This window comes from Leptodactylus fuscus, chromosome 11 (assembly GCF_031893055.1).
Source record: "Leptodactylus fuscus isolate aLepFus1 chromosome 11, aLepFus1.hap2, whole genome shotgun sequence".
Lineage (NCBI taxonomy): Eukaryota > Metazoa > Chordata > Amphibia > Anura > Leptodactylidae > Leptodactylus > Leptodactylus fuscus.
The window spans coordinates 50,503,491-50,529,680 of record NC_134275.1 but is presented as its reverse complement, the minus strand read 5'-3'; the positions used below and the strand labels follow the sequence as shown (position 1 = coordinate 50,529,680).

Sequence of the window (26,190 nt, the reverse complement as noted above, 5' to 3'; positions counted from 1 at the left end):
TGTCAGTGCAGAAGGTTGGCAACCGCTCCTGCAAACCAAACCTAGGACTTATTCACACTTGGGCGTTCCATCGATATTTTGTATAAGGGCAGCGCCATAACTTGAAGTTCCCTGTTCTTTGATGTAAAATCTGTTATCACAAAACCTGGGAAGCTCGGTCCGTATGTCCTGACGTCAGGGTCAGTCCTGTGCTGCAGGAACTCCCATTTTTGCATTGTTTCGGTACAAGAACATGCAGCTTTCTCCCTGATTCTGTGGCGGGTTGCAGGGATCTGGCTAGCTCAGTTAATCCCCTAAACACAGTGGTAACAGACTACACAGTGTTTGTTGTCTGTTACCATGGAGATGTTTATGCCTACATAAGAGCTGTATACACAGAACGAAACTCCTGTATTTCATCTGTTTGCAAAGTTCATTTTTCTTTTCGAGCCAGAAAAGAATTTTTTTTATATAGTTTCATAACATTTTTTGGCTCTTACCATTCAGATAGCAGTAAAAACGATAAACAATGTCCACAAAATGTGTCCGTGCTGTACACCAGTTCCCTCTGCACTCAGGTAACATTGCTATTGAAAGGTTTTGGGTCACAAACCTTGCCCACACCCATGTAATAGCTTCATTTCTCTATCCTCCATTAATGAAAATTCGGGGCATTGTTTGAAGTCAATGGGTTCCCATTGACTTGAATGGGTACCAGCATACGCGCGTATCACATTGAAAGCAATGCAATAGGTATAAAAAAAAAATTATTTTTTTTAAAAAAGCCTTCCATTGATTTCAATGCGGAGCAAGCGTATGACGGCACCCATTGAAGTCAATGGGATCTGTTTTTTACGCCACTCACTCTGAACGAGTTTACATGTCAGAATAAGCGAGCGTAAACTCCGTGTGCAGGCTCCCTAACACATCTCTAATGCACAGACGTTTGGGCACATTGTGGGGTTTGTTCCTATTGTTGACTCCCATCATTGATTTTGCATAACAAACAATTTGGTTTCCGCAAGAGCCTCTGAAGAAAACTGAGAGATGGAAAGTTCTCCGCTTTTCCTTTTCTAGTTTTAATAAATCTTTTTTGTTCTGTTTCAGTTTTTGCCCATTTGCTAAGTGGAGACAGTCTGGATTACCTGGAAGGACTGATAAACCTGCGTTTCGTTCCATAGGGCCTTGTACTCGCCCATCCCAGTTCCCATGAAACCTTAGGTAAGTTCTGGATGTGGAGATGTTCTGCGGCTCATCACACCTTCCTGCCATACAAAATGTAGGACAGTCCTGATCAATCTGGGTTTGGCAGAGGTCTCCCTAATCCCCCCGCCACCCCACCTCAGCTGCCATAGGGTTCAGTGCGGATACAACGTTTGCCCTATAGTTAACGTGGCTCTGCCTTCTCACATGGATTCATTTCTTCACATGGGACCGCAGTAAATAAAGGGTTATACCAGGGGTCAACAACCTTCAGTACTCCAGCTGTTGTGAGACTACAACTCCCAGCATTCTGCATTCACATTTATGGGAGATGTCCATGCTGGGAGTTGTAGTGTCACAGCTGGAGTGCAGAGGGTTGCTGACCCCCGGTCTAGGCACTGACGGGGTCACAGCGAGGTCTTGTAGCACATTTACTGCTGGGTAATGACTTCAGCTTGGCCTGGACATTGTGCTTTATTATCGGACATGTCCTATAATATTTATTACATGTCAGTACATTCCTAATAATTTATTACTGGTGACCTCACGCACTAGGACACACAGACACACAAGTCGCCATCAGGCACACAACGCTGGACTTACCTGGGTCACCAAGAAATATTTATCCAATCTGTGTAAGGCCACGTTCAGATTACCGTTACCTGTTCGTTGTTCTGATCCTTCAACCACACAGATCTGTAAAAGCTGCGGATGTCTGTATGGGGCCATAGAAAGGATCTGTAATAATGGAGAGCACCTGGACCAAAACTAGGGTTGTGTACAACATGTGAGCCTTAAGCTGGTCATACACATTAACCAAAACCGCCAAGTTTGGTTGGACTTGCCATGTCATGTATAGGAGGGCGCCCCTGGTGGTAGTTGTCCAGAAAATATGGATTGTGCAGTTGGATTTCAGCATGTCCGATCATTTTGTCACCCCTATTCTTACCTGTGTATCCAGCAGTCTAATGTGTCATTGTGATACCTGGGAGGTTAGTGATTTATGGCCAAATATGGCAGGAATAAATAATGCAGATAAAACCTGACAACTACTGACGAGTGGTAATAGATAATATAGTAATTAGACAAATGACGCTAAATAAATGATACAATGGATCTGTGCCATTCCTTTATGCCTGAACTGTGAACCCGGTATGACCTGGTTGGCACCTACATTGTTGGTGTGTGAACCCCTCTATGACCCAACCTAAAAGAGCCTTATACAGTATGTATCTTGAGAATGGGGTCAGAAGGGAGGGCCGGTCGTTTCTGCTTGGTCTCTCCATTCAGCTATATTGGAGTTAAGACAACAGCCGGGTATACGTATGGGAACCTGTCAGGTCAATTTGGGACAACCTGGGGGCAGGAGCATTCTGTGATCATGTAAGTCAGAACCACTTGGGTCTAACATGAAGAAACCACCTGAGAAGAAATGTAACTCCCTGTACAATCCCTTTAAGATGATAAAACCTTCAAAATATATATATTTTTTTTAATTGCTACAAACCTAGACCCTATGTAAAACATTAAATCCAGACAGTATACAAGCTGAGGCTGTACTATAAAAGCAATGTGTCATGTTGTGGGGCTGCAGGGTCTACCCAGACCAGGTACAATTCATCATAGTGTGTAGTAGACAGTGTCCGCTGTATCCAGACTGCTCCTTGTCTGTTAATAGGATTTAGAATGGTCAGTCTATTACAGTATTAGGCTTGGTAGACAGAGTGATGATAGAAGAGCGATTCTTTCTTTTTATATAGATAATGAGAGGGAACATTAAACAAAATAAAAAGTAAGTACTAACACAAAGTCACGTTTATTTTTTGAATGCAGATTTTTTTATTCTATTAGTCTATATGTTATTATGGGGGCGGCCATCTTGCCTGAGCTTCTCGGATCGGTTAACAGCATTTAGTGATCTGCTTTACAGCCTAGTCCTGGCCATCGGCAGCAATAGTCTGGAGCCGACTCACTAAGGTCTATGGGAGAGTTTTCTAGACATGCTCAGTGCAGGGAAGGGGAGGGGATAAGCCGTGACATCATCTATTGTCACTAGTGATGTAATGATAGGTCGTCTTCTATTGCAGTCCTGTCTGTGATGAAAATGATGTGATTGCTGCAAAGAAATCCACTACAGAATTGTTAAGTGCCTGTCTATTGTTAGGCTTAGTAGTCAGTGAACAGCTTTTGGACACAAAAGTCTTTAAAATCACCTAAAAAATAAATCAGACAGTGTTGATCCCTTTGCTTTTGACATATCATTTGTTGGTCTCTCATCTGTCTGAGCCCCCACTGTTAATCGGAGATGGGCTGAGGCCACGTGTTGTGGACACGCAGCGTTTCATAGTCTCACCAAAGTGAATGAACTTTCATTGCAGAAGAAAAAACGCTACAGGACTTCTCACCACCGATTTCAGACAGACATTGAGGCGTGAACTAAGCTTTAGATTAAGGCCTCACGTTGCAAATCACTGAAAGAAAAAAAAAAAGCTCCGTAATCTCCATAAAATTAGAGGCGTACTGAGGTAAAGGCACAAGATTGGAGACCTATATGATTCTGTGTAAAAAAGGAAGAAAGAAGTCAATGACAATTGTAAATCCTATTAGTGCTCCGACACTTTATTAAACGAAAAACCATGCAAATAATGATACAAATAAGAATAGTGAAGATAAAAGGAAACCCTATCCATCCTGGGTGAAAAAAAAAAAAACATGCAAAGATCCCTGTAATAGCCGGGCAGGTGTAACAGACATCGCGGTCACAACCTGCAGCAAAGTGCCCTGCGAGAGCCCTGTCAGTGACACTCTGCTGCCTCCTGCTGGTTATACACATGAGCTACAAAGACCAAAACTTTTATCACACTTCTGAATCTCCCCTGACAGATGACGCTGAGGGATGGAAGGATCAGACATGGTGAAGGTCTACGCCTGCTGCTGTATTTGTAAATGGGGCATAGTTTATTCCAATATGGTGGCAGCTATATATAACTATACAACAATGTAGTTGTCACATGAGCAATGTGTTTGCTATTATATTGTGCTGTGTGATATCTGGTGGTAGGTATACAATCATTACGTGGGGTTAGGCCCCATATACACCAGCAAGTGTGGAGGCCGGGGGGGGGGGGGTTGGTTATACTAAGATCATAGGGATTATACTAAGATAAAAACTATACTAAGATCATGGGGTTTATACTAAGATAAAAACAAAAACAAACAAAACACCATTTGAGGAGAAAAGACAACTTTATTGTACATGAAAGACAAACTTCTGCAACCTTATCCCACATACAATATGATCTCACATTACAGCAGCATATAATACTGATAACATTGTGACGTGCCAGATAACCACACGTCGGGGTAAACACGGCGTATTCCCTTTCAGTATAACAACAGTTATAAAAGTACAAGATACATAATGTCAGTAAATCGTAAAAAGGAAAGAAAATTTAATAAAGGAGAAGAAAGAAATCCCAAAACCTCACTTGGCTTTCATAGTCGCCAGAGGCGGAGAATAAAGAAAAATAACTTATGGTAATAAAAGACAGGGGTACAAGGCTCATTCAGAAGCAGGAATCTTCTCAGGATTTATTAACTGCAAAAATTAGGTTTCTACTTTTAAAAAAAAGAACAAAAACTATATGTGCTAGTGTTATAGAGAAGGAGGAATGTGATCCTACAAAGAGCAAAGACATAATACAATAGCATTAAGGCCCAACCTCACTATCACTGATAGATTTCCCCGACATCCAGTTTTCCATTAAAAAAAAACCAAATCTGTCACCCCAGTATAGGCGCATGTGGAGTAGCTTTAGTTTTTTATTGTAAGGGAAAATGGTCTTATAGGAAATGTGTCGCCAGAAAATGACTTTTTTTTTTTTTTAATTAAGTTTTATATTGCAAATACTTTTCAAAATTTTTTAAAAATATGCTGTCATCTATAGTTTTGAAAGCCCTGCAGTTCTAAATCTGACCGCCAAGTCAAATAATATGCAGTTTTTTGTAGGTGATCTATTTGCAGCAGTCACCTCACTTACATCAAACTGATCGTGTACATGTAGTCCTCGGGTTGTGACTAGAGATGAGCGAGTAGTATTCAATCGAGTACTCGTTTGAATACTATCGCTATTCGCAGTAAAGATCTGATTCAGAACTAGCGTTGATTTGCCGAATGCTATAGCATTCGGCAAATCAACGCTGGTTCTGCAGCAGGCTCGTCCTTGCTAGTCGGGAGAGCTGGTAGCTTGCTGTTACAAGGGAGCTTACGTTTTCTCATAGGAATGCATTGACCAGCGTTGATTGGCCAGTGTACAGCATTCGGCCAATCAACGCTGGGAGTCTGTGAGGAGGCGGAGTCTAAGATTGGATCACAGCAGTCTCCATTGTGGTCCCATCTTAGACTCCGCCTCCTCACAGACTCCCAGCTTTGATTGGCCGAATGCTGTACACTGGCCAATCAACACTGGTCAATGCATTCTTATGAGAAAAAGTCAACTCCCTCGTAACAGCAAGCTGCCAGCTCTCCCTGTACAGTACATGATTTAGTGTGCAGCGGGGAAGACTGTACTGTACATGGTACAGTTACGTATGTTTCCGACTTGCATCGAAAACCAGTTTACGACGACGCATAGGAACGGATCAACGTCGTAAGTCGAGGACTACCTGTATACGCAGGTGAGACACAGAATCCACCAGTCCCAATAAGAGGTTTAAAGTCTTATCGACTCCTTGCGCAGAGGTCACACTCTCCTACAAGTTCGTGGGGTCTGCCCCAGACCATTGTGTCTATGGTCCAACTTTTGCAATGAAGCCATATAGGCTTCTTGGCAAAAAGTTGAAAATGCAAGATTTTTAGGATTTTATTTTTTTTTAAATAGAGAGATGACTTGGAAATGAAAAAAAATCACCAAAAATTCTTTAAAAACGTGTGTAATATAAAAGTTGTGATTTAAACAAAAAGTCACTTTCCCTTTTCAATGAGCTCTTGCACCATTGGGTGTTACCCGATTCCCGGTGTTTTTTTGGCCTTTGTGGAAATACATATAGATTTCTATAGGGGGAGTCAAAAATGAAAGGCCATGAAAAAACAAAAGTATCACTGCTATGACTTTTTTTCTCACTGCATTTTGCCACGTGTGGCCGTACTTTGCAGAAAAGATGCAGGGTTTTTTTGTTTGTTTTTTATTTTCAAATTTCAATGCAATGAGGACGAAGCCAAGCCGAGAGGGACTACAAAAGGAATGGAAAATATAGAAGAACAACTTTCTATCAGAATATAGAAGAACAACTCCCTTCTGTTAAACTGACTTCTGACTTTGGCTCAGAAAATTAGCAAAAAAATAATAATTTCGCAACGTGTGGCCTAAAGTAAGGCAAACACCAAAACAAGTCAAAGGTTCATCCTACAGGAATGTAAAGGGGATAAATGATCAATAAAGGATAACGGAAGAATACATGGGCCCTGAATTGTGTTAGGCTCCGTTCCCACGGAGTAACGCGCCGCGCATTCAGACACGTATACACGAGTCAGAGTGTGAGCGCTCAAAACAGATCCCATTGACTTCAATGTGTGCCGGCTTACGGGCGCTACACATTGAAATCAATGGAAGGCTTTTTAACCCATTGAAATCAATGGAAGGCTTTTTAACCCATTGATTTCAATGTGTAGCGCCCGTAAGCCGGCACCCATTGAAGTGAATGGGATCCGTTTTGAGCGCTCACACTCTGATACGTATCTGAATGTGCGGCGCGTTACTCCGTGGGAACGGAGCCTTAGTGTTTGTTATGTAGCTCATTTTGTGTTAGTGTTCCCAGTACGGTGTCCCACGTGAGACAATAAATAATCGCTTCTACCTTTCTACAACACTGGTGGTCTAAAGCCGGCCACATCATAGTTTGGCCCATCTGACCATCAATGTGCCATGATGTGTTTTTTCTTGTAAAAACATGGCCGTCTCCCGCTGACAGAAATTTCTTTCACTTATCAGAGGCTTTTTCTTCACCGCAGATCTTTACCATATTCATCATTCCACGGTTTCGATTTTAGTCAAGACGGAATATTTTTTTTAAAATGACAAAATGGAGACAGATTTCCTATGAAGAACTTTAGGCCTCTTTACTTTAAAGGGATTCTACCACTAAATATGTATTTTTTCTGCTTTAGGCGTAGGAATAGCCTTTAGAAAGGCTATTCGTCTCTTACCTTTAGACGTGGTCTCCGCGACGCTGTTCCTTAGAAATCCCGTTTTTTACCGGTATGCTCAAACGGCGATGGGGGCATCCCCACTGCTGCCCGAGAACTCTCTCCAGCGATGCCTCCTTCTTCAACTGCATCCTCCCCTACTCTGTCGTCTTCCTTCTCCGTCAGCTTCGACACATGCGCAGTCAGCTCTGCCAGTGAGACACTAGTAAAGTAGACTGCGCATGCCGGCCGGCGGCCATATTTTCGAGGCCGCAATTGTGCACACGTGCAGTACGCTCCTCGAAGTCAGAGCATACTGCGCATGCTCAGTAAGGTCTGTACAGCGTCGGAGGGTTGTACAGACCTTACTGAGCATGCGCAGTATGCTCTGTTTGGCGAAGACTTTGAGGAGCGTACTGCACGTGTGCACAATTGTGGCCTCGAAAATATGGCCGCCGGCCAGCATGCACAGTCGGCTCTACTGGTGTCTCGCTGGCAGAGCCCACTGTGCAGGTGTCGGAGATGACACAGAAGGAAGACGACGAGAGAAGGGGAGGATGCAGCTGAAGAAGGAGGCGTCGCTGGAGAGAGTTCTCGCCGTTTGAGCGCTGGGGCCCGCCCCCATTGCTGCAAGAGAACTCATTAGCATACTGGTAAAAAACCGGATTTCTAAGGAACGGCGCCGCGGAGACCACATCTAAAGGTAAGAGACGAATAGCCTTTCCTAAGGCTATTCCGACGTCTAAAGCAGAAAAAATAGCTATTTAGTGGTAGAATCCCTTTAAAGTAATAACATTTTTCACGTAAAATATTTTGAGTTGACTTAATACAAATATTTACGAGGCTCAAAAAGAGGTAAAATTTTAAAAAAAAAAAAAATTAATGTTCGGTTACGGGCCACACTTGTTTGTGTAGAGTCATGCAAAATATAGAAAATTCCCTGAAATGAAAGGTAAAAAAATAAAATTAAACTTTGGATCCAACATCATCTCCCCACCACCACCAAGAGAATGCACCAATCCATTGTAGCGTCTGCTACTCCCCTTCCCCTCTGATTCTTACCATCATACCTTATCATATAAATCCAGGAATCGATAAGTTTACACCATCTCATACTGGTTGTTTGTAATATATCGAGACAAACAGCAGGCCAGGAACATGCCCACAAGCTGGAAAACAAAGGGCGCAGGGTCAGAGTCGGAGGTCAAAACCTCAAAAAGCACAAATGGAGAAAATGGAGAAGGGTACAGCTCCTCTGCGGCAATGAATATTTAGTGATTGTAATTCGTTAGAAGGTTTGACCCATCCATACCGACCCATATGTCCTATAAGACCATATGGGCATCATAAAGGGAAACCCTACTAAAGTTTGTGTGTTTGGATGTTTGGTCCTCAATCACGCAAAAACGACTGAACAGATTTGAATGAAATTTGGCCCATAGATAGTCTGTAACCTGCAGTAACACATGGGCTACTTTTTATCCCGGTAAATGAAATGGCTTCACGACTGTTATGAATTTATGGTCACATACTATATTACACTGCTCTTATCTCAGCTTCTGATAAAGCCAGGGCTGTTATCTCTCTGTGTAAACACACGCTAACCCTCAGTGGTTTGTGTACATGCATCTGCATATTATCTGATCTGCTCCAGGCAGTGCTGACACACTAGATGGGAAAACACTTTTAATCCAAATTGACAGTTTGCTAATATTAAACATTCCGGGAAAAAGAAAATCTAATTTGTTGCAAAATTCTAAAACAATGACAGCTATGAAGATGCCAGAAGTCACAGAGTTCTCCTCAAGCGGAGCTGATGAGGATCACCGACGCCAACAAAACGCTCATTATATGGTGTCCCAGCAAGCTGCTGGAACAATCACAGGCACAGCGCGAGAAATGAGTTCAGCGACAGGACAGCTTAACAATTGCCAAAACGCCGGAGCAGGCAAACCATCGACTGCAGCAGTTTTCTGAATATAGGCAGATCATCGACGCCAACAAGATGCGGATGAAGTTACAGGCAGAGGCTAGTTCACTTTATAAACAAAAAATGGACAGGTCTATATTGGACACTAAATCATCCACAGATCCCTGTAAATCAGAGGTTTAGTGTCTGAAATGGCCTAATCCTAACCTGGACATTGGCCTCTAAGAGAAAAATAAACCTTTAGGGTCTGTTAGAGGTCAGAAAATGAAGAGGAGTTTGAGGCAGACGTCCTCCATGGATTCCTAGTCATTGTCTCCTCCCATGGTGCAATGCTGATGCGGAGCTTTCCGTCTCAACTTTGTGCTATTAATTAGGTCATTCATCTGGGTTTAATCAATGGGGAGAATCCGCGGCAGGATACTGATTTTTTTTTCAGCGTCTTGCTCCATTTCAGGGCAGAATCTGATGCAGATTATGGGGCAGAATATGCAAAAAAACCCCACAAAAGTGCCATAGACTGCCATGGAAACAGGGCCTTAGATTGGGGTATGATCACAGGGCAGAATTTTTACAAGCTGTTATTTTTACGCAGAATCCGCTATGGAATATACAAGTCCACGCCTGCGTCCGGTCTCTGCTTTAGGCAATCCGGCGGTTTTCCATCTTCTGCCCTGAGAAACTGGACACGGGACGGAAACCCGGCGGTCAGTTTTGAAACCCATTCACTTGAATGGATTTACAAAGTGTCCGCCTGTGAGCATCTTCTGCTTCTCCGCGGCGAAACTGGGTTTTTTTTAAACGGACAAGTAGGACATGTTGCAGTGAACACATTTACACTCACCTGGAAACAAGCTATCCCAAATGAAATTCCAGCTACAATGCCCATGCGGGACTCCATCACGGAGGTCACTTTGGAGATGCAGCCCTGAAGGGAGAAGAACGATAATACGATTAGAAATGCTGAATATTAATTCTGATACTGAAATGTAACCAGATAAAGGAACGATATAGTATTGTCTGACCGCCCTGCAACCGACCTCAGAAAGAGCAGCAGGACATACAAATACGAGGTGTCCCTTCTACACCAATGCTGAGGGAGCTCTGATGCTGCCCCATGAGGCACAGATGGGCCCCTACACTACATACTATACAGAATGGCTTCTCTTCACAAGTGTTGCAAAAGGATCTTGTACAGATTATTATCTTTGTGACCATAAACCAATAAAACAAGTCATCCTGCAAGTGCATTTGGGGACGGGGCCTGATTTGCTTGGGGTCTCCTCAGTGACAAGGGGTTTGAGTGGAGCGGTGGCCGTGCATGCACAACAGAAACCGTCCAGTGCTGCCCCCTGCTGTCTCAGTCACTCCCACAGAAGGTGAATGGAGCAGCAGAGAGCGCAACACTCAATCTCCACTGCGTATAAACATTTATTACGTATCCTGATGCAGGGCGAGAAAGGTCAAAGGTGAGAAAACACCTTTCTATAGAAGTTTGGATTGAAGAATTTTCCTTCACTGCCTCCTATCTAGGCCAATAACATGTCACACTCCTCACCGACTTACATCTGGGAAGACGACACTCTTGGCTTTCACCAAGTCCTTCATGACCTCTTGTGTACAGTTTCCTGGCACCTTACAACAGCTTTGTGGGATTCCATTGGTCTTGTAGTAGGGGCTCTGCCCCCAGTCCGTGTACGACTTCACCCCACAGCACTCCAGCTGCATAATACAGAAGACACGTCAGAAAAATCAGCACAGAGCGAGCAAGACATCGAAACACGTAACATAAGTGTGTGCAAAACATCTATGGCAGGCACAAAGAAAACACTGCACATAAAGTGAATGAAGAGAAATGTAAATCCCATCAATATTTGGCGTGACCTTTGCCCTTTGGCGGAGTCCTAGAAGTGATGATACGGCCCCCACAGATATAGCCCTGATCTCAGCATCATCCAGTCCGTCTGGGATGACATGAAGACACAGATGGATTGGAGCAACCAACATCCACAGAAGATCTGGGCTTAGTTCTCCAATATGGCAGCGGGAACAAACTCGCTGCTGAGTTCTACCAAACACTGTCTGTCTCCCATCACTACTTCTGGGTACACTTGTAGACAGTTTTTAAATAAATGATTAACCCTTCTATTTCTGGAAGCATTCTTACTGTCCTGCATTTTGTCCACACCCAACTAAAATGCCTGTACAGTTCTGTATCTGGGATTGATGCAAACATGACGCACAGTGTCCAGTCAGTGCCACGAGAAATAATTGTCATCTATTACAGTGATCTAGAGGAGAATGAAGAGTCGTTCCATTGCAGAACAATTTGCATTTTCATTCTTAGCAACCCTTTATTATAGGGAACCCGTCAGGTCAATTTGAGACACTAAACCACCCACAGGTCCTTATGGATCAGGGTTTAGTGTCTCAAGTTGCCCTGTTATACAGCCATTTGTGCCCTCAATATAAATAAAAGAGCTTCACACTCCCCCTGCGGCTGTACTCTCCGTGCCGGCACAGTTCTTTACCGAAGCCAGGAGTACACCTCAGTTTCAGGGCACATGCCCCTTATTACAAGCACTTGTGTAGTGAAGCTGGGGTATAGGTTCTTGGCTTCACCAGGAGCGCCAAAGTATAATGGTGCATTATATATTTGTTTCATACAGACATGGACAGATTTAAAACAGGATGACTTGAGACACTAAACCCCTTGTCTATAAGAAGCTCTGGATGTTTAAGTGTCCCAAATCGACCTGATAGGTTCCCTCTAATGAAGTGGCAAAATACACATTATTTTACACGATATTACCTTACTCTGCCACTAGGTGTCACTGCTGCTCAAGTTCTGCATGGCACTAGGAACTTGACATACAGGAATATAATTATATATATATATATATATATATATATATATATATATATATATATATATACACATACACACACATATATACATACACACACTACAGGTATACATAGTCTTCTTTATGTAGAGCAACAGCTGCATGAGCATTTCTTGGGGAAACTCTGCAGAAACTCAATAACATTGGACTGTTATATTAGTGACTGAGGCCTAACCAACATTACAGAGTCTCATGGACATGAACCTTTCTATTTTTAGCACAACATGGCAAAAAGTCACAATGGAAGTTGTGCAACAATTGCTATTGACAATGTTGTGAGTAATAACCGTGTGTGGAGCTTTGGCCTCAGAAATGATAAACCTGTGACAATAAAATCACCAACTCTCCATTTCCTCACCGTCCTCTGGATAGTGTCCACGGCCTGGCTTCGGGCGTCTCCGGTAGCATTATACTGGTTCAGGGCTTGCATGTAACCTTGTTCAAAGCTGTCCTTAATCTGAGAGGAGATGAAGAGATACAGGACGAGAATGTCAGAATAAATCCACAACTACGTATGTAATCCCCCCTACCACGTCTCAGCATTCCCAGCCTGGCTAGTACTGGCGGCCATATATATTACACTACTGTGTGTACAATATATGTAATGGTACAGGGATTTGCTCATTTCTAGCTGCTACAAAGCAGACATGAGAGTAGCGTACAACACAGCTACATCCCATAAGGCTTTGTTCACATCAAACGTATACATGGGGAGCATTGCCACTGGAGACGCCATTACATGGATGTGAAAAGCTTTCCTGATTTTACAGAATTGGCAAGTGTCATAGTATGATTAGGCTTAGTGGTCAGGGTGCAAACTGCAGGATGTGGTACTTTTTTTTTTTTTATGAGCGAGTTGTATTCGATCGAGTAGGTATTCGATCGAATACTATGGTATTCGAAATATTCGTACTCGATCGAATACTACTAGCTATTCGCAGTAAAGATCCGATTCAGAACCAGCGTTGATTGGCCGAATGCTATACAGTGTATAGCATTCTGCAAATCAACGCTGGTTCTGCCGCAGGCTCGTCCTTGCTAGTCGGGAGAGCTGGCAGCTTGCTGTTACGAGGCAGCTGACTTTTTCTCATAGGAATGAATTGACCAGTGTTGATTGGCCAGTGTACAGCATTCAGCCAATCAACGCTGGTTCTGCCAGAGGCTCGTCTGTGAGGAGGTGGAGTCTAAGATCTGGCCACAGCAGTCTCCATTGTGGTCCAATTTTAGACTCCGCCTCCTCACAGACAAGCCTCCGGCAGGACCAGCGTTGATTGGCTGAATTCTGTACACTGGCCAATCAACGCTGGTCAATTCATTCCTATGAGAAAGAGAGTCAGCTCCCTCGTAACAGCAAGCTGCCAGCTCTCCCGACTAGCAAGGACGAGCCTGCTGCAGAACCAGCGTTGATTTGCTGCAGGCTCGTCTTTGCTAGTTGTGAGAGCTGGCAGCTTGCGGTTACGAGGGAGCTTACTTTTTTATCAGCACAACTGCAAGCGCGGTGCAGTTAAAGCGCACGGACCCCATAGACTATAACTGCGCAGCGCTCCTCCTAAACACTCTCCTCCTGCTACTCGTGGACTTGGTGACTCTCCTTAAGTCAAATAGTGGTTTCACCTGAAACGAGCATTTTTTCCCATAGACTATAATGGGATTCGATATTCGATCGAGTAGTCGAATATTGAGGCTCCCCTCGAAACGAATATCGAATCTCGAATATTTCACCGTTCGCTCATCTCTAATAAGGAACATAGAAAATTTTACAAAATCCTATTAATACGTTTAACATTAAAATTAGTTTAAAAAAAAAAACAAAACCCCCCGGGCATCTTAAAATCTGACGACTGTCAGAGGAGAGTCAGGACATGGCAGGCATCAGTAAAGCGGCCCTGAGAAATCTGGCCATTATCGAATATCTCACCTCGTGTCTGAAGACCAGACCTACAATGGCGGCAACCAGTTCAATCAGAAAGATGAGGGACAGGAACATGGCGTACTGAAAAATAAGACGACCACAGAACGGTTAGTCAGAAGACATCCACTGATCAGTCACACCGCCATAGTGTAACCCTTTAAGGATGGAGACTAGTTTGGATGACCGCCCCCGTGACTTATATCCAAATCCATAACTTTTATATTTTTTATATTCTTTGAGCAGCAAGTTGTCTTTTTTAGATGTTGCCACTTTGACACCCCCATATAATGTGTGTATGTGATTTTTTTTTTTTTTAATAATTTTTGTGTTGAGGACTGAAAACAGAAACGTAAAAAAATTCCTGTAGGTCGATAAACTACATCGAGATTCAACACGACCCCCGTAGGCTCAATCTTTATCTTACCAATTTCAGCATCCATGTGCTCGCCCGGCACGTGGCAAAGCATCCGAAAGTGCCCAGTAAGATGATGACCGCTCCAGTGCCAATGAGGACGAAGGGAACATTGGTGGCATTTTCGTTAAGTAGTGAAAAGTACACATCCAGGCCGACCTTCCCCCAGACGCCCACCGTCAGTAGTATAACACCGGTTATCTGAAGATGAAAGGGGCGACAGTCAGATGGAGAAAAGATCAACCAAAAAACCAGCGAGAACGTCCCCGTCTATGAAACAGACACCGACAATATGAGAGTTGTGCACAAGACAGAAGAAAGTTACAATCTTATCTTGAACATTATATTTTGCTTGCTTATATAGCGCCGTCATATTCTGCAGCGCTATATACATGGTCAGTCCCATACAGGGCTCACATCTGTATTCTCTAATAGAGATGAGCGAACACTGTTCGGATCAGCCGATCCGAACAGCACGCTCCCATAGAAATGAATGGAAGCGGCTGGCACGTGGGGGGTTAAGTGGCCGGCCACTGGCAAAGTCTGCTTCCATTCATTTCTATGGGAGCGTGCTGTTCAGATCGGCTGATCCGAACAGTGTCATCTCTATTCTCTAATAGTAAGTTTATGGAGTGTGAGCGGAAACTGGAGCAAATGCACATAAGACATCAAGAGAACAGACAAACTTCTTGCAAATGTTGTCTCTGGCTGGATTCGAACCCACGACTGCAGACAGAGACTGCTCCAGCTGCATTTATCCTTCTATTAATTTTTCAGTCCTTTGGTCTTATCCCGTGACGGACTAGGACAGCAAACGTAGCCATGAAGGCTATGACTTGTATTGTATAAAGATCACAGTGTTCTTCTGCAACTCCTTCACCAATGTAAGTGAATAGAATTGTATGGTGACCGTGAGGGCGCTTCAACTGCAAATTCCTATAAAAAGATAGAGCCAAGCATGAACTGGTTACACGGGTGAAGGACTTGCAGGAATTGCGCCATTGCTAAAAGGCCGGCAGGGAGTGAAGCGACGTTGATGGGTCACGAACACATTTATTGGATGAGTAATGGCTATATTACACTAGAAAACACAATCCTTGTACTTGACTACTTAACCTGGTCTGATCACTTCCCCCTCCCCCTAGGATATTGGACTATCAGTTGTGTGAACATTAATGACCGCCACGTCCTTTCCCAGTGTACTCTGCCCCCATCACTATCCAGGCACAGATAATGTGACGTACTGGTCAATGTGACACTTACTGGTTTCAAGACTGAACAAGTAAATCCACCAGCTGATTATATTGCACTTATCTGCTGCCTCATTTCTCCTGGCGGGGCCCGAACTCAGTGCATGAGACTGAATCTGCAATGTTGTAATTGCTGGAACACTCCGGTAATTTCTAGTAACAGCGAGTACAGGCGCAGTCCGGCAATTAATGGCGATCACGAGCGGTCAGTGATTGCCAGACAGCACCTGTACTGCGGTTACTGCTGTATGTGGAGACTACATTTGCGCCCTGCCAACCTGTGCAGCCATGACACACGGAGTAAAGGCAGCCTCAGGCTAGAGCAAATTCATGTCCCATGACCAAAGATCACCCTGCCATCCTGCAACTTCTCCACCAATTTAAGTGAATGGGGTCACATTACAACCCCCAAGGGTACTGCAACTGAATTCTAGTAGCAAAAAAATCCAGTAGCACTCAATCTTTTTTTGCAATTAGAAGTCACAGTACCCCGGGGTCACAATGCGACTCCATTCACTTACTTTGGTGCAGGAGTTGCAGGATGACATGGAGGGGGGAGGGGGATCTTTGGCAGCAGCTAAAGTCGCCATGTAGCCCTCGCTTTAGACTGGGTTCTTGTTATTTGTCTGGGACAAGGCACGTAAAGGCAAAATAAACCCCCCAGTGCAGGGCTTGCTCTACCCTATACATGACTGACAAACCAGTTTGGGGAGTCTGCTGCTTCCTCATCTAAATAATGAAACTTACACATGTCTGTAAATATTTGTAAACCAACATCAAACAATTCCCAATGTACTAAAATGATCTGCAGGGGCCTTACTAGGAACCCTTACAGAACAGCCGGCATCTCCTACCATTGTTTCATGCTAGGCACAACTCACTCACCGCGTTTTGGGGAATGGGGGCTGCATAGGCATGAACGGGACACTGCTCCACTAGTTATACCCGCCACTACTAAAATATCAGGGGCTGAGCAGCAAATCACATAAATGAAGCAGGAAAGAGCTGATCTACAAGGGTCCAACATCAGTTAGCAATCTAACACTGATGGCCTATCTTCATGAGGATGACCCCTTTAAGGACAATGACATCTTAGGTAACAAATTAGGCTGAGCCCCCTCACTCCTACAATGACATGTTATTACCATGTATAGCTTGGCATCACACAGCACGTAAAACACAGAGATAAACATGACACATATAACAAAACTTACCCCGCAGCTCCAAAACAAGGCCAAGCACAAAGAAAGAGAAGAGACATTACCAAACGTGTTAATGGGGTTCACTTAGATCTAACCTTCATATTCCTAAATTTGTAGGGGCTGCAACATCGACATTTTAAAGGAATTTTTCAGCACCAACTCAAATTTTCATACCGAAGACTTACCCATATGTGATCTGTGGGGACCAGACACCTGGACCCCAAACAGATCAGCTGTTCTAGCAGTCTCCGGGTGCTGGAAGTTGCTCACGGACAGGCAGCGCTGATCCTGTTGCAGTAATAGTAATGACTTTAGTAGGAGCTGCGCTGCACACACTGCCCATCCACTAACACCATCTGGTCCCCGGAGCCTGCTGCAACAGCTGATCTGTGCAGGGTCCGGTGTCAGACCCCCAAAGATCACATAATAATGATCTATCCTGTGGATATGATTTTAAAAAAATAATCAGTTTGGGGCCAGAAGACCCCTTTACTGTTACCAGGGGACAGCAACTTATGGTATGTCTGTCATGGCACGCTGGACGTGTTGTCTGGTGTAATTGACACAGCACTGTAGCGCCAAGTGTCGTCACATGCGGCTCCTGTCAGGGTGCTGCACATACTGATACTCAGACCGTGTCTAGTGCTGCACAGCATGCAAGCCTGTGTGACGCATAGTCTGAATACGGTTTAAGTAAACTACATGGTAACATAGGTCTAGAATTATGGATCTTGTCTGTCAGTCACTGCTACAGGTCGCACGGTTAATCCAGAGTACAGGGGTTAACACAAGCAAAGGTAAAAAATGAAAATTAGCAAGAAAAAACAAAAAAAAGTTTTCCATTTTGCCTGCAGCAACACTGGTTTTAGCATTGACCTGGAATAGCCGGCTATTTACGGAGCTGGAGCGGAGCCACTCAAAGCATTCACGGGGAAGTCAGAGTTTATACAAGAGAAAGTTCAGCTATAAACTGCACACACGCCGCCATCTCTGCCCAGCAAACACATGTGCTGTACTGTCAGCTACGCTACATATGGGGCAATAGTCACACCTGATGATTATATAACTTTTTTACAATATTTCCCAATTAAAATGTCAGCAAAGACTACACAAATTTAAAAAAAAACAAAAACTTTTTTTTATTAAAAAAAAAAAATTCAAAATTTACATCCACAAAAAATCTGGGAAAAATGTGATCAGCAAATATACTACTGGCAAGGCCACACATGGCAGTCATACATAATCATTTAAGGTTCCATCTTCGTTGAAAGGATTATCCAGTTTCTAGTATTGATGGCCATCCTATACCCAGCACCCCCACAGATCAGCTGTACCGTTCACAGTATGGTTTACATAGACTTCAATGGGACAGCAATGCAGTACCTAAACTCACCACTACATTACAGGAGTAGTGTGGCTCTCGGAGCGTAAACACTGGAGCACAATTTGGACAATGACCTGCTGACCAAAATCCAAATTGGAAGGGGGTGGGGGTGAATTTATCAAAGCTTGCACTCCAGAATTCAGGTGTAAAATATTCAAAAAGGCAGAGATTTGCAACACGTTTTGCACAGCTTACTCAATATTGCAAAAATTGGGTGGGAAAGTGGTGGCGGCTGGCCTGCCTGCACTACAGTCAGCAAATGCTTTATAAAAAGTTGTAAAAATTAATTCAATTTCACTCCGATTTCCTATTGAAAAATAACACCACAAAAAGAAAATAAACGCAAGACAAAAAAGGACGAAAAACCCATAACCCTGATGTGTCAGAGATCCCAAGAGCTGTTTCATGACAGCTCATAAAGTCACTAAACAAGTCCACCTTCAAAGACATGGACATGACCAGACACACTAAGGTGTTCACTATTCTATAGGAATGTTTGAGAAATGACTCAGTAACTATTCATGTTCTGTCACCAAAGGTCTAAAGAATTGTTTATGAACTGAACAGATGTACCCAAGAAATAACACCGCACACATATATAAGGAAGAAAGAGGGACCGGACCAAACAGGTATCCACCAGTTATACTTACAGTCCTATGAAAAAGTTTGGGCACCCCTATTAATCTTAATCATTTTTAGTTCTAAATATTTTGGTGTTTGCAACAGCCATTTCAGTTTGATATATCTAATAACTGATGGACACAGTAATATTTCAGGATTGAAATGAGGTTTATTGTACTAACAGAAAATGTGCAATATGCATTAAACCAAAATTTGACCGGTGCAAAAGTATGGGCACCTCAACAGAAAAGTGACATTAATATTTAGTAGATCCTCCTTTTGCAAAGATAACAGCCTCTAGTCGCTTCCTGTAGCTTTTAATCAGTTCCTGGATCCTGGATAAAGGTATTTTGGACAAACAATTCGCGTTCAGTTCAGTTTGATGGTCGCCGAGCATGGACAGCCCGCTTCAAATCATCCCACAGATGTTCAATGATATTCAGGTCTGTGGACTGGGATGGCCATTCCAGAACATTGTAATTGTTCCTCTGCATGAATGCCTGAGGATTTGGAGCGGTGTTTTGGATCATTGTCTTGCTGAAATATCCATCCCCGGCGTAACTTCAACTTCGTCACTGATTCTTGAACATTATTCTCAAGAATCTGCTGATACTGAGTGGAATCCATGCGACTCTCAACTTTAACAAGATTCCCGATGCCGGCATTGGCCACACAGCCCCAAAGCATGATGGAACCTCCACCAAATTTTACAGTGGGTAGCATGTGTTTTTCTTGGAATGCTGTTTCTTTTTGGACGCCATGCATAACGCCTTTTTTTATAACCAAACAACTCAATTTTTGTTTCCAAAATGAAGCTGCCTTGTCCAAATGTGCTTTTGCATACCTCAGGCAACTCTATTTGTGGCGTACATGCAGAAACGGCTTCTTTCTCATCACTCTCCCTGACAGCTTCTTCTTGTGCAAAGTGCGCTGTATAGTTGACCGATGCACAGTGACACCATCTGCAGCAAGATGATGCTGCAGCTCTTTGGAGGTGGTCTGTGGATTGTCCTTGACTGTTCTCACCATTCTTCTTCTCTGCCTTTCTGATATTTTTCTTGGCCTGCCACTTCTGGGCTTAACAAGAACTGTCCCTGTGGTCTTCCATTTCCTTACTATGTTCCTCACAGTGGAAACTGACAGGTTAAATCTCTGAGACAACGTTTTGTATCCTTCCCCTGAACAACTATATTGAACAATCTTTGTTTTCAGATCATTTGAGAGCGGGCTGTCCATGTTCGGCGACCATCAAACTTAACTGAACTTGAATTGTTTTGTAGAAAGAAATGGTCCAAAATACCTTCATCCAGGATCCAGGAACTGATTAAAAGCTACAGGAAGCGACTAGAGGCTGTTATCTTTGCAAAAGGAGGATCTACTAAATATTAATGTCACCTTTCTGTTGAGGTGCCCATATTTTTGCACCGGTCAAATTTTGGTTTAATGCATATTGCGCATTTTCTGTTAGTACAATAAACCTCATTTCAATCCTGAAATATTACTGTGTCCATCAGTTATTAGATATATCAAACTGAAATGGCTGTTGCAAACACCAAAATATTTAGAACTAAAAATGATTAAGATTAATAGGGGTGCCCAAACTTTTTCATAGGACTGTAAATACTGAAAGAATCACTGAACAATTCCAGCAAATATCTGCATATTATTCAAGAAATATGAATGTCCTGAAATGAAGTTATATACCGTAATAGTTATATTGTACATACGAGGCAGTATTATAGTAGTTATATTCTTGTACATAGGAGGGAGTATTATAGTAGTTATATTCTTGTACATAGGAGCAGTATTATAGTAGTTATATTGTACATAGGAGGTTGTATTATAGTAGTTATATTCTTGTACACAGGAGCAGTATTATAGTAGTTATATTCTTGTACAATACTGTTCACTCTTTCCACAAGGACGCACAGATGTCCACCACATACTTCCACCATGTGTGAGGGACAAGTCTTATCAGGGTAAGACATGTACAGGTCTCATAAGGGGCCCTGCACACTCATAGAAAGCTGTCACACACAAGCCCTCCATCACATAACCGCTGCCTACAGGGCAGATATTATCTGTAGAAGAGGGTTAACTCTTTGTGAAGAAAAAAAAAAAACACATTACTGCATGGCTTTTGCTGAAGCTACAAGACTTTACTTGGTTCATAGATAACTACTGTGCGTAAAAGAAACAATAAAAAAAACAAAACATTTTAATAAAGTATAAACCCCCCAAAATCTGAACATAATAAACTGCAGACTATGTATGAGCGGAAACTGTGACTCCATGATGGGTCCTAGTAGTCATAAGTGTAGGATGAGCTGGATTTCAGACATCTGTATCTGATAAAGTTTGAGAATGTTCTAAAAATATCTAGAATTTCATGAAAAACAACCAATTAGAATATCCATTTGATATTAAATAACAGGTTTTTGGTTTTTTTAGAATATAGATTTGTGGAGAATGAAGGACATAAAGGCCACTAAATAGAGATTACTCGGTCCTTTATTATTTCATCTGGTCCGTGTCATCTGTTTTGCATCCATTTTTAATGGACGATCAGAAATGGTTGAACTTCATCAGGTTTGGCTTCTTTTTTTTTTAAAGAACCATTTTTTTCTGTCAAAAAAGGAACATGCGAATAAGGCCTAATACTACTTTAGTTCACAGATCAGTTGCCTCCAGCCATTTGTCCTATATTCCCGATATGGGCAGGACGTGACAATTTGGCTTAAAGGGATCCTATCATTCACACAATATTTTTTCTAGGTACCACGTCGGAATAGCCTTTAGAAAGACTGTGTGGACCGATCTTAGACTCCGCCTCCTCACAGACGAGCTTCCGGCAGAACCAGCGTTGATTGGCCGAATGCTGTACACTGGCCAATCAACGCTGTCCAATGCATTCCTATGAGAAAAAGTAACCTCCCTCGTAACAGCAAGCTGCCAGCTCTCCCGACTAGCAAGGACGAGCCTGCTGCAGAACCAGCGTTGATTTGCAGAATGCTATACACTGTATAGCATTCGGCCAATCAACGGTGGTTCTGAATCAAATATTTACTGCAAATAGCGATAGTATTCGAGCGAGTACAAATATTTCTAATACCGCAGTATTCGATCGAATACTACTCGCTCATCTCTAATCACAACCCTTTTATGTTGGATCAGACTAAATTTTCCACATTTCAAATTTCTATATAAAGCGCTATAGAAAATACATTTGCCCCCTTTTGTATTTCTTTAGTTTTGCTTTATGGTTCTCTTACATTCTATTCTATTCTGCAAGTCAGACTCTCCGCTGGGTGATGCCACACGGCCATGTGAATGTCTTGTGGGGATGTCAGGTCTCTCCGGTATGTAACACTTTGCTGCTCCTTTTAGCATTTACCTCATTATTAAACTTCAATTTGCACCTTCCTTACTATACATATGTTACATTAGTTACTGTAGACTATTTTTGGGGGTTGTTTTACACTAACGTCTATAGAACTTATTCTAACTAGACCATGTGGAGTCAACCTGGAATGGCTACCGAATCCAACAATATTCTGTCTATCCCGATTCCACAAGAGATTCTAACGTCTTTAGGACAGTTTGTGGTCTTATATAAGTTGCTGCAGAGTTTCTGCAGTGCACTGGCACCCAGTCGCAGCTACTGGTATTTTGGACCGAAACCCGCCTCAGGTTCCGGATCAAAAACCCCACGTGAACTCGGCCTAAACCACTCACATATCCTTATGGACGGGGTTTTAGTGTCCCAAATAACCCTGGGGTAAAGCCATCACCTGCACTAATAATAACACTAGCTTTACGGTCCCCCTGCGGCTGTACTCCCCACACCAGCACAGTTTTTCGGTAAAGCTAGAGGACTACCTTAGTTTCAGTGCACATGACCGGACATCAGGTGCACACACAGTGACACCTGGCTGTATGTTCCAAGCCTCAATGAAGAACTGCACAGACACAGGGAGCACCAGAGAAGAGTCCGATAAGATTTGTCTCTAGGAAAGTACAAAGGTTTGTTTTTTGTTTTTTAATGCAGCCAGGGATGGATTTACAACAGGTCGATTTGGGACACTAAACCCCCGTCCATAAGGACCTGTGGTTGGTTTAGTGTTCCAAATCAACATGTCAGGTTCCCTTTAAAAGAACCTGTCACCACACAGAAAATGTTAAATATCTAGAGATGAGCGAACAGTGAAATGTTCGAAGTTCACAATTCGATTCGAGTAGCCGCTCAATACTCAACTGTTTGATCGAATATCGAACCCCATTATAGTCTATGAGGAAAAAATACTCGTTAATGGGGAAACCAGTGTTTGACTCAGGAGGGTCACCAAGTTCACTATGACACCCCAGGAAATGATGCCAACACCCTGGAATGCAACTGGGACAGCAGGGGAAGCATGGGGAAGGTGGGAGGGGAATCGAATTTTTAGTGAGTTTGCCACCTGGTGTTCGACTGGAATCTCAAACATCCGATCGAACATGTACTTGATCGAACGCTGTTCGCTCATCTCTATAAATAATGTGTATTATTTGATTTTTATCAATCCCCTGAACAATTTGGTGTTTTTCTTTTTAAAATCCGCCCACCCATTCACAAGATACGACCCTCGGAAGATCCGATGTGTGTTAGCTCTGATTCTCCATGCGGGCGGGAACCTTTTATTTTCTGATAAAAAAAAACCATAAGGTTCCCGCCCACTTGGAGGATCAGAGATATAACATTCCAGGGGTCATATCTCTTGAATGGATGGACGGATTTCGATAAGAACAACACCAAACCGAGCAGGGGAACGGCGAGAATCAAATGCAATATTGCGTTTAATATTTTATACTTGGTGACACATCCCCTTTAAATCCTTTTTCCTGTCCGATTTTAGCTTCAGCAAACTTAAGGTGTTGTGCACTTTCACATAATGGTGCCCTGTAAACAGACAGCAGGATGGGGCGACATATTTACCTGAACCGATCACAGAACAAGCAGTATAGCAGTTGTGTTTATAACACCTACAGGGTCGGTCTTGCAGCATTCTTGGCACACCTATTTTTTCTTAAAAACAGATAAGAAATGACAAACAAGGAAAAAAACCAAAACAAAACCCCACACACACCCCTTACAGGCTAGGTTCACATCCGCACACGGCTCTCCATTGTTTGGGACGGGGATAACCAGAGCACTAAAACAGTGCACCGGTAGACCCTATAGGCCATAATGGAGTCCAATGGGTGTCCACTGTTTCTATACTGAAACCGGCGGAGAAAAAAGTTCTTTGTGTAGGAATCATTGTAGACAACGGCAGCCATACTTAGGGCCCATTCATACAACTATATGCCGCCTGGATGAAGGATTGAGAGACAATCACAACCTGCACCACTTCTGTCTGACTCTCGGACGGGTCTCATCTTCTGTAATTAGTTTTACAATGGACGTAAAACTTATTTTACTTCTGAATAAGTCTTTATCGAGATCAATATGCAAACATTCAAGGGCGACCTATTACTAGGTGGGTTTTGTTGAGTTTCTGGGTTGGATCCGACTCTTGGTCACACAATCGGAATCGGCACAAAGTCGATGTGCCTCCTTGCCCATATACTATGGATATACTTGGCCAGTCCTCACTGACTTGGATTGCAGGTGTTGGTTCTGATCACAGGACCCTGAATTAGAACCGGACCAGAAACAGGTAACATTTAGTCTGTGGATAGCCCCTTTAACGCTAAGCCACCTGATGTTGTTGTCACACCACATATATATATATATATATATATACACACACACACACACACACACAATTGGCCACCAAGCCCTAAGGCTCGTGGCACACACTGGCATCAATTACCACAACAGTTTACCCAAATCTGGCTTACGACCCTATTCCTATTACCGAGCCTTATAGCCGAATGCCGTTCGTGATCCATTATAAAGTAAAGTTCTGGCTTTGTCTTTGTTTCCACAGACCTGACTCAGCCATTGAAAGTCAACTGGTCCATGAAAGAAAACGCAGAGCACGCTAGTACTGACACGAATCAGCACGACTGTGTGGATAGAGCTTTAGGCTGGGATCACAACTGGGGTTTTTTTTCAGTCTGTTCTTCCATTCTAAGACCGGGCTAAACATTAATACGGATCCATGTGATGAAGGACAACTATTGGTCCCAAGTGATCCCATTGATGTAATAGGATCTGCCCGCTATCCGCTCTTACATATGGGACAGTACTAACCAACATCCCAGTATTTTGTACAAGCACGGAGCCATGGCTTTGTAGCCACCTAGTGTGATGGTATTTGGGGTCCTATTGGGAACACGAAGAACAATGGTGGGACAGGTCGATCAGAATGAACCTCGGGGACACCAACACTGACAAATCTGTCCTGAAGTTAGCGGGTACAGTCTGATAGATGAAGCCATTACCCTGTGTCAGTAGGTAACACCTAGAGATACAGCGCAGAGTCCAAAAACATCTACGGACAATGGAAAAAACATACAGAAAAAGTATTTTATAAAATAAGGGCTGAAAAGTGCTGAATTATCTGGAAACTTCAGCACAGACATGAAATACCAAAAGAAGGAAGAACTACAAAGAGAAGAATGTCTTGGAATCCCAGAACATCCTGGGACAAAAGAAGACAAAGTAGAAGCAACAACACCCCAAAGCCAGAAGTGTACAAGCCATATGCCCCCGACTGCAGGGATACAATGTAACAATGCAGGAGAGACAAAGAAGCGACCCAACTACAAGCCCCGTCCTGCACATCCCACTCCTTACCCAGAAGATGAAGGTGTAGATGAGGAGGACGCTCTTCAGACAAGTAATAACGGGCTTTGTCTGCAGCCGACGGGACGGGGACGCCATGGCTGCACCGAACTTCTGCCAACTACGACCTGGATGCCGGAAACTGCCGAAAGGGCGACGGAAACTCCCGAAGGCGCTCGGCCCCTCCCGGCGGCTGATAGGAGGCAGAGCCGGGCGTGTTACTTGTAATACCGGGCACAAGTGACACCGGGAACCCGAGAAAGTTACTGGGACAATATTACAGACGAGAGGTTCAAGTCATTCATTTGTCACACCAAGGAGCTGTGATATTTCCGGAGATTGCCGAAGATAAGGAGGCGAGTCACTTGGAGGATAGCCCTAGGGGTGTAGTTTATAAAGGGCAACTCCTTCATGTGGAAGACACTGAGCCATATGTATGGG

The 26,190-nt window shown here is 43.2% G+C and overlaps 1 protein-coding gene across 1 annotated transcript; it reads right to left on the bottom strand.

Annotated features, from left to right (window-relative positions):
- Positions 1-8,192: 8,192 nt before the first annotated feature.
- On the bottom strand, positions 8,193-25,876 carry TSPAN6 (tetraspanin 6). Its single transcript, XM_075260533.1, has 8 exons — positions 25,762-25,876; positions 14,536-14,724; positions 14,118-14,192; positions 12,558-12,656; positions 10,860-11,015; positions 10,138-10,221; positions 8,437-8,535; positions 8,193-8,306 (listed from the first exon to the last, which is right to left on the bottom strand). Exons 1-7 carry the CDS (start codon positions 25,846-25,848, stop codon positions 8,467-8,469), a joined length of 759 nt encoding a protein of 252 aa, XP_075116634.1. The 5' UTR covers positions 25,849-25,876; the 3' UTR covers positions 8,193-8,306; positions 8,437-8,466.
- Positions 25,877-26,190: the final 314 nt, after the last annotated feature.

Bases quoted from the DNA above. Each gene is read 5' to 3' on its own strand.
- TSPAN6 (XM_075260533.1), bottom strand. From the start codon at position 25,848: ATGGCGTCCCCGTCCCGTCGGCTGCAGACAAAGCCCGTTATTACTTGT. The intron at 11,016-12,557 runs GTGAGGAAATGG...TGTATTATGCAG, and splicing joins TGGACACTATCCAGAGGACG to CTGGAGTGCTGTGGGGTGAA. The intron at 10,222-10,859 runs GTAAGTCGGTGA...TTCTCCCTTCAG, and splicing joins AGAGTGTCGTCTTCCCAGAT to GGCTGCATCTCCAAAGTGAC.